The sequence below is a fragment of the Ipomoea triloba genome, chromosome 12 (assembly GCF_003576645.1).
Source record: "Ipomoea triloba cultivar NCNSP0323 chromosome 12, ASM357664v1".
Taxonomy (NCBI): Eukaryota; Viridiplantae; Streptophyta; class Magnoliopsida; order Solanales; family Convolvulaceae; genus Ipomoea; species Ipomoea triloba.
Genome location: NC_044927.1, coordinates 5,795,848 through 5,805,464, shown reverse-complemented (window position 1 = coordinate 5,805,464; position 9,617 = coordinate 5,795,848). Strand labels below are relative to the sequence as shown.

The following is a 9,617-nucleotide window of genomic DNA, read 5'->3' as shown; positions in this document are numbered from 1 at the left end:
AAGAACGAGGAAGAGAGGGAGGGGGGGGGGGGGGTTGGAACTTTCAATCTTGTATGAATGAAGGAGCCTCCATTTTATCAATGATTACTGTTGAAACTTAAAAGTCCACCACCGTCTATTGTCTCATTAATTTTTTATATTTTTTAGAATTAATTAGATTTCTCTATGCTAGATAATCCTAAGCCCTCAAAATTTCTTATTTCAAATACTGTCTATAGAATAAGTAGATAAATCATCAGAATCTATGTAACTATGTCCACAAACGCAGGATAAAGTAAATCACAAGTGGCTCATTCAGTCTTTAATTTCACATTTGTTTGTATACTCTATGAGTCTATGCATAATCAATTTTCATCATCTCTTATCAAATTTTTGGACTTTGAATCTCTATGAAAGTCGGGTCCATGTCTCATAAATCTTTAATATTATTGTCTTTTGACTCTTTTATACTTTATCCAACTATCTTTGAATAAATAATTAATTAATTAGGTCATAGTCAATAATATCATCCTTCTTCTACCTGTTTAATTTGTCCTTTGAGGACATTGTACAAGTTTCTTATATTGTATACCATTACACCTAATATACTATCCCACCCATTTACATGGTGGAGTTGACCAGGTCTCCAGGAAAGCTACGTAGATAAGTATAGGTGGTATTTATTGAGCGTTAAGTCAAATCCTCTTTTTATTAAATATATAGTTTTTAATCTTTTTCATATCTAAAATTATAAGAGAAATTAACTTTTCAATAGGTTAACAAAAAAGACAAGTTATTCACATTGACAGCTCAATTAACCACTGAAATAAAATTTATAAAAAAAAATCGAGGATCAAGTTTTACCAATTACAGTATGTAAACATTGTCCAAATACTCTGTCGAGCACTTGAGATTTGGGGATTAATTTTTTAGAAGAACAAAAAGACAAACTAAAACAAAAATATAAAATAAAAATGAAGATCCTGTTTTCAAAAAAAAAAAAAAAAGAAGAAAAAAGATGAAGATCCTAATTCTACCCACGTTCCCCATGAAAAATATAAGATATTAGTGTGTCAACTAAAGGGGACAAGATTTGAAAAGCCCCCCTCTGATCAAGCTAAGATTCTTGTGACATTAACCTATTTAGTCGTATTTTTTATTTTTATCCCATTTTTTTGATTTTTATCTCATTAAATTAATTTTTATTTATTTGTTACAATTAGTCATCAACTTAAATTTTTGTCATTTCACTATTTTTATGTCATTTTTTAAAATATTTTTTTATTTTTATCTCATTAAATTAATTTTTATTTATTTGTTACAATTAGTCATCTACTTAAAATTTTGTCATTTTACTGTTTAATAAATTAAAATAGCTAATATGTAATTTGATCATATTCAAACTTTTTGCTCAAACATGTGATTTCTCTTTCTCTCTCTGGTAAATTCATAAATCGTAATTGAATGATAAAAAATTATACTTTAGTCATATTTATTAAATTGTGGAATAAAAAATTTAACATACAAGACATTGTTATTTAGTGGCACCAAGTTACACTCTCATATAGGAGGTTGTTGGTTTGAGCGGTATTGACTCAGTAGTACTCAAAAACATTTAACCCCACCCGGGCAAGGGATGGACGCTAGATATGGGCCTTGATGCCCTAAGGATAACCCCACTAATAATAGCGTCTTCATCAACAGCTACAATATCAATTAGACCTCTCGCAAGCTGGACGAAGTTAATGTGAAATATATGTATTGGATTTTGAGGCTTACAACTATTGGGTGTAAATGCCGAATATTTTGAATTTTGCGTGTTATAATGTTATTATAGTTTTATTTATGAAGGTTTTGGGTTGTATATTTAATAAAGTTTTGTGTTGTTATTGTTAATGTTGTGGTGACATGACAGAGTCATGTGCCAAATGTGGGGCGTGACATGTAAAATGTCATATTTTTAATGAGTTAATTCCATTTTTGGTCCTAGACTTATTGTGGCTTTGACACATTTAGTCCTCCATAAAAAAATTTGCCACATTTTGGCCATCCTTATTATGATAGTGTCACTTTTGGTCCTCCGTTTAAATTCCCATCTATTGACCGTCTAAATGAGGGGTATTTTTGTCATTTAACGTGTTCTCCTTCTTAGGGTAATGCAGTCGCCACCGGTAATGAAGATGAGCTCGTGCTTGAGCTTGATGGTCTTGTCGGCGGCGAAGATGATCCAGAGGGACTCTTGGTCGGAGGAGTCGCAGACTATGTAGATCTTGCTGTCTTTCCTACCCATTGCATGCCTCTTGCCTGAATCCAATGCCACAGTCCGCCAGCGGCTGGAAGTTGCTCGGCCAGTACCCTGCGCATAGCCAACAATTGTCAATGGAATTTCTAGTCAGGCATTGGTCTTTCTATGTTGTCGACACCAAGACATTCTTTGAAACCGATTCATTAACTCTCTTGTAATTTGCAAACCAAATGTTTGTGAAAATTCCAGAGTAAAAAAGCAGATTAAAATCAAGGTAAAAACTTTTTTTTTTCTGTTATTCTGGAAAATAGAATGAGAACCAGATAGGGAAATGCCAAGAACTCTAAAATTCAAATTGGAAATATGCTGTAGTGGGCAAAACTCATGTCAATCTGTAAGTAAGCCGTGTTTATAATGTTCCGGACATGTTTTTGCCGTCCTCGTTCATTGTTTTGCCTTCTAGGTATGTGGAAGTGGTTTCGATTACGGTCACCCTTTCATCGTCGTCAAAATCCATTAGTCACCCTGTTCCGGAGCTTCTGAACGGATAAATTGTTCGATATTACAAAGCAGATCTTTCTTGAACTCCACGTCATCTATGTGAACATCGCGATAACCATATCTGGTTATGCACCTGTATGCTCTGTGCTGTTTTGGCCCGATTCTTCCCACCAATCTGGTACCTCTCCTCCGGCCTCACATGCGGCACCAGGACTGATTTGATGCAGAGGAAGATGATAACATGTTTCAAAGCCGAGAGATTGGTGACGAAGTGTGAGAAATTAAAATTGCAAGAATTCCAATATTAAGCTTTGTATGAATGAGGTTGATATATTCTTCGCAACCTGATATATTGCTCATGTGTTTTGCATCTTCAAAACCAATAGTGACAGCCAAGAATAGGACCATCAAGGTCCAGTTGATTTCTGGAATGTAAATATGGGCTGATGAAGAAGACTAGGGGAAAGGACAAAAATGCCCTTCAATTTCACAGAGACTTAACGTGAAGTTGGACGGAGGACTAAAATTGTCCAACGTTTAATAAGTCTGGCCAAAATGTGGCAAAATTTTTTATGGAGGACTAAATGTGTCAAAGCCACAATAAGTCTAGGACCAAAAAAGGAATTAACTATATTTTTAATAGTGTAAACACGTAGGTGCATTAGGGATCAACACAGAGGATTACCATGTTTGGTTATTAACGGTTTGGAACAACAAATTGACTCCAAATCGCTGAAACTCCAAAACGCCCCTCTAATACAAAAAATTTGTTTTTTTGTTGTTTTTTTTTATTTTTTTTATAATTCTGGAAGCCGGCTTCACTTCAATACCCATCCGATGTGGGACATCGGATGGGTATTGAAAACAAAAGCAAGGGGCATTGAGACCCTTTTATAGAGGAGCCTCAATGCCCCTCTTTTGTTTTGTGCCGATGTATGTGGGATGAAATTAAAGGGGAGTCCAGACTCCCATTCGTTTTTTTGTTAATAAATAAAAATTATTATTATTATTATTATTATTATTATATTTCTATTTTATTATTATTGTATTGATTCTATTTATTATTATTATTTCTATTTTTTTTTATTTTTTTATTGTAATATGATAGGTCATTGTAAATGTTAACCGCTAATCTAAACAATTAATTTTACCAAACATCCTTTTACAAATCGCTAACATAATCCGCTGGCCAAACTCGCTAATACAATCCACCATTTGATAACCGCTAACCGCTGATAATCAAACAAGCCCACTCTAACGTATTAAAATGGGTCAAATAGATATAATTTACTGATAATCAATGAGTTACTAGTATATAAGCTATCATTGACTGCCACTAATTGCCATTGACGGTCGTAGTTGATAACAATTGGAGAAAAATGGGTTACCCGTCACTGTGATTGACGAAAAAAGCGATTGGTTAGTTGCCCTCTTTGAGAGTGAAGGTGACCACTATGGTCGCTATCTCCAGGCGAAGTTAACCATTGTGTTTGCGACCTAGATGATCTCCTTCTATTCGAATGAAGCCAACAACTATCGCCGATCTGAAGTATTGATGTAGCTGTCAAAATATTACTAACCTGCTATCGCATGTCATTAATCAATTTTGGGACTTCAATACACTAAAATAGCAAGTTCATGAGCTTAATTATGCTTTTCAAAAATTTAAAGAATTAATTACACTTTCGTCTAAATTTGGAGGGTATATTTGACCTTTGTCACCAAAAAAAAAAAAGAAAAAGAAAAAGAAGAGAGGGAGATCCAACAAACGTACATTGCAATATGCCGCCAAAGTGGCCATTCTCAAAAATTTTTCTTTCCCGCCTTACCCTGCAACTATACTCCCGCCAAATCCAACATCTCTACGGTCTCTAATTATCACTCTCCTCCTTCACCGCCACACCTATCCCTCCGTGGCTATCTCCGGTAAAACCTTTTCTGCAATCTCTCCAGACGTCCCTGAAACTCCTTATTCAAATCCGAGCACAAAAAATCTGCACTTCCAAGCCCATAAACCCTCGCCTCAGCTCTCCTTGTCGGGATTTTAGATCTGCTAGTGCTCTGGAGCAGCGGATGGAGGGCTCAAGGAATCAGTCGTTTTTTCAAGATATCAAATCGAGGGAACTCAACGGCTTCAGAGGTATTCCTTAATCCTTATTCTCTAAATTCCTCACGAGCATTGATGACGAATTTTTAAAATTTTTCCTTATGTTTTGTGCATCTCAGTGAAAAAGCGACCTTTTATAAGTAGCGAGTCCGCAGAATTCAGTGAAATGGGAGCTGTTTCTGTTGAGCACAGCGGTCAAACATCGCCTCCCATGGCTCTCTCTTTCTGCAAGGTTGATTTCTTAACCTAATAAAAGATGTTGTTGAGGAGTAATTGTTTGTATCTGGCTTCTTCGGTGAATTTTATAAAACCGCAACCTTTTTTGTTTCTGCAGACAAGTTCAAATTGCCATATAGTTGCCCTAGCCGATGAGGGGGGTTACGTTAGCTTGTATAATACACGCTCCAAGTTTCTGTCTTCTTCCACTTATCAGGAAAATGCAGGTAAAGCCGAGTCTCTGATGTTCAATTCTGAATTTAGTTTTCTCATTTAATTGATTCCAGTGTCTTGATGACTAAATCTAACAATTTGCAGAAAAGGCGAAGATTTCTGAATGGGTTGCACACGATAACGCCATATTTGACATCTGTTGGATTCAGGTATCCTATCTGCCTGCAATTATCTACCTTGTGCTAGTATATTTTGTTTATTTTCCCGACTACCACAAAAACATAGGCCTCCTACATTTTCCATTAGTTATTGTTACCTTAGTTTCTCCACTAAGACTATCTTTCTAGTCGAAATGTGTGAGATTGTTGGATGAATTAAGCATAAAATATTAATGACATTGTTATGCTCTCCCTCCTTATTCTCTGATATTTAAACCACACCCTCCTTATTGTCTAATATCTGATTGCATGTGAGCTTCCATATCAAGGATTGGAATGGAACATTACATGATGATTATGATACATTTATGTAGCTTGCACTATCTTAAATGGATAGAGAATGCTATAGTGCATAACTCAGGCATTAAATAATATTGATAAACATGAATAGCCAGATCTCAGCTAAAGACTTTAATATAACTTTGCAATGCAATCTTGTCATATTTTAATGATGGCCATAAATTGATTCTCTGCAGGAAGACAGCAACATAGTAACAGCTTCAGGTGATCAAAGTGTGAGTAACTCTTCTATAAATTTGTTTTTGTTTGTCATCTTAAAACATGTTTCACAATGAGGCTTTTTTTTTTTGGCTGTTGACATTTTACATTAAGGTCATTTGGTAATAATTGATATGTTAAAGGATACTTGAATGCCTACTTTAATCAAATCTAAAAAATTTATGTACACATTTGCCCATACAAAGTTGGTTCTGCTATTGTCAATTTAGGTTTCCCCATGTACATTCATTTCCTTCAGTAGGGCCATGCACTTTTTGAAGTTTATTGAAATTCATAAGTAATGTGAATTTACTTGAAAAATTGAACAGATAAAGGTATGGGATGTAAAGGAACAGAAATGTTTAAGAGCATTGATGGGCCATACTGGAAGTGTGAAATCCATTTGTGTTCATCCTACAAATCACAGTATGTTCATGATTTTACTCCCCTCTTCACTTGAATCCTATTTTTCTACATTCAACTTTCATCCAAGGGGTCTGTCCTGTTTCTATACACTTATTTGTGTGTCTTACGACAGATGTTATTGTCTCCGGTTCAAGAGATGGGTCCTTTGCTCTATGGGATTTGAGGTGCAATAACAGCAGTGGCCAAAAACTTTGTATACCGTAAGTACTGCTTCCCTAAGAGCACCAGGATTAAGATTTATGAATACTAATGATGCACAAGAATGTTATAAACACAATGCATAAAGTTTTTGCATTACAAATGAACAGTCAAGTTCAGGAAACTAAAGAGTTTAGAAAAGAATAACATATTTTATATGGCCTTGAGTCACTTCAGAGGATTTGAATGAATTGAATCAATATTCTATCTTTGTTCAGATCAATTGCTATGGTGCATGAGGCTCACATTTCTCCTTGTCAAAGGCGGGGTAGACGTAGAAAGGTTTGCCTTGACAACTTTTCTTACATGATTCACTTTGTTTTTATATTTGCTAATATGATTTTATTCTAAGTAAGCCCTATTTGTTTCAGGCTTCTTCTATGAGCATCACATCTGTTCTGCATCTAAAGGATGAGGTCTCCATAGCTACTGCTGGAGCAGTTGACAGGTGCCTTAGAAACTTTGCAATGATAATTTAAACAATTAGCACTCAGTAGAAGCATATCATGTGATTATCCATTGTTATTTACTAATTTTTATTTCTTGAAATCCCAGTGTAATAAAGTTTTGGGACACAAGGAGTCTGAAATCTCCTATCAGTCAGGCATGCCCTCATCCTGAAGGGTCAGCTGAGAAGGTAAGTCTTTAGCTGCATCATTAGCTTGAAATTGAGGATGTTCTTGTAAGCAATCTTTAACGATTCTCTCTCCTTGTTCAGGAAAGAAAGCTGCATGGCATATCTAGTTTATCTCAAGATTTAAATGGAGTTTTTATCTCTGCATCTTGCATGGATAGCAGGTATTTTATTTTGTAAACATGCAGTTTCAGCTTTGGGCATTGCCTTGCATTTAATTATTTTAATTGGAAATTCCAATCCTTCGTGTTTATACCAATCCTTCTAAAATGTATTTCAGAATATACCTATACAACGTACTTCAGCTAGAACAAGGGCCAGTGAAAACTTTCTCTGGATGCCGAATTGATTCTTTTTTTGTGAAGGTAAGTGATGGTTACTTTTTAGTGCTTACTATTTAGACTATAAGAAAGCTGCTATATATATATTCTAAAGAGACTGATGCCAATTGATGCAATTGCAGTCATCAATAAGCCCTGATGCAGCTCACATATTAAGCGGCTCTAGTGATGGGAATGCTTACATATGGCAGGTAATTGTCTTCATTCTAAACATTCCATCAAGGGATTGTTAAATGTTAATGTGATGGTTAATAGCATTAGATCATTGAATGCAGATAAGGAAACCTCTAGCAGACCCCATTATACTGAATAGTCATGAAGGAGAAGTTACAGCAGTAGATTGGTATGCCTTATATCTGACTGGTGTATTCTTGTACATGGTAGTGTCTGTTGGTATATGTTAACATAATTCATAATTCTACTGTAGGTGCCCATCTGAGACAGGGAAAATAGCAACAGCATCAGATGATTTCACGGTAAGTTAGATGAAGAAATCTGTTGTATTGAAGTTTTTAAGGATGCAATTCACATGTCATGTTTGTTCATGATGCCTTCATAGGAAAATATTATCTTTGTTACTTGATCATAACAATTCACATACAGTGAAAAGTGATTTGTACATCATTGTCCACATTTCTTTGTCAGGCTCGCATTTGGAACATTCAAAGCAGTTGTTACTCCAACACAAGATCTCCTTCTTCGATCCGGAGGAGAATAATGGCACCTTCAGGCAAAGAATGCCGGAAGCTTAATTTATTTCCTGACGATAAAACAGATTGCTCGAGGAATGATTTGGACGTTAGCTATTCACCTGTCTCAGAAATAAGTACTCCGGAGTCCCAAAAAAGAAAATATTCATTGTTGGGATATGATGAGATGAAAGACAAGTTGGAGAAAACTCCTGAATCTACAGAAAGGAGCCCTTCTTCTGTTCTGAATCCCCCTTCTTCGTTGAAGAGAAGAACAATCAGAGATTATTTTCTGTCAGCCTCATAAGGAAAGGAATACTGAGTACATAATATTCATTATGAATATATAACTTTACAAGTGGCATGCCTTCTGCCTTGAAAACTTCTACAGGTTGCATTGAATGTAAAGATGTGCTGCAAGTTTTTGTTTACTAATACCATGAATGCCAAATTGTATACTGTTTTACCAACTTCAATAGTCAGATTCAGATTGGAACCAAGACTTTATAGGTATAATTATCATGAGCTTCAGTGATATTGGCTCCTAGTACTAGACAGTGGAACCAACTCAGTTGTAATTTCTTATGCCCAGATAGTTTAGCTTTGCTAGTAGTTTCCTAACCCCTAATAAAAGTGTGAGAATTACTTCAGTAGTGGTCTCTACTGGCAAGTTGTATGCATATTGGATATTTGTTGGTCTGGGTGTTTGGTAAATAGTTGTTAATAGTTAGTTGATTGTGTTAGTTGGTTTGATCAATTGATAGCATTAGTTGATTGTAGAAAGATGTTTGGTAAATTAGCTATTAGTTGGTAGTTGATTACATACAAAGTGACTTTCTCTAAAAGTTGATTGAAAAACTACTTATATTGAAAGTTTAACAAAGTTAAATAACTAATAGACTAATAGGTGATTATATAAGTTAAAATTGGCTGATAAGCTAACTATGTTATCAAACATAGCGTAATTTCTTAGCCACCATTGAGAGTCCTCTCCTTCCACTATGGCATTGATGTAGGAAGTCTTTAATCCATTGTTTGCTAGGGCTTTTATGATTTTCCTAGCCTTTGCTTGATCATATGCCAAGTTTATGAAGCCTTCAAATAAAATAGACACTGTATTTTGAGATCAATATTTTTTAAGTTGTTCCATGGTGGCCATTTTGAGTGAGCTTTTGTGTTCTAGTTTGAAGAAAAATTTAAGGCTTTTTGAGGAAATTCCATGTGAGAGTTCAAGGTTTCAAATAGAATTTGAATGACGAAGATGGAACTCCATTTATATGAGGAAATTAAAGTGGGTAAATTTTTGAATATAAGTATATAATATTATGAAATTACCCTCATTAAAAGCTTCAAGAGTTGGGATGGTTTTACATGGCTAAGGGTATATTTGC

At 35.1% G+C, this 9,617-nt stretch overlaps 1 protein-coding gene across 1 annotated transcript; it reads left to right on the top strand.

Moving 5' to 3' along the window:
* The first annotated feature begins 4,623 nt into the window (after nucleotides 1-4,623).
* On the top strand, nucleotides 4,624-8,956 carry LOC116000128 (denticleless protein homolog). The gene is made up of 16 exons (XM_031240159.1): nucleotides 4,624-4,865; nucleotides 4,952-5,064; nucleotides 5,167-5,275; nucleotides 5,367-5,431; nucleotides 5,917-5,955; nucleotides 6,268-6,364; nucleotides 6,477-6,564; nucleotides 6,781-6,844; nucleotides 6,934-7,010; nucleotides 7,118-7,199; nucleotides 7,281-7,360; nucleotides 7,477-7,561; nucleotides 7,660-7,728; nucleotides 7,813-7,880; nucleotides 7,965-8,013; nucleotides 8,183-8,956. Exons 1-16 carry the CDS (start codon nucleotides 4,799-4,801, stop codon nucleotides 8,531-8,533), a joined length of 1,503 nt encoding a protein of 500 aa, XP_031096019.1. The 5' UTR covers nucleotides 4,624-4,798; the 3' UTR covers nucleotides 8,534-8,956.
* Nucleotides 8,957-9,617: the final 661 nt, after the last annotated feature.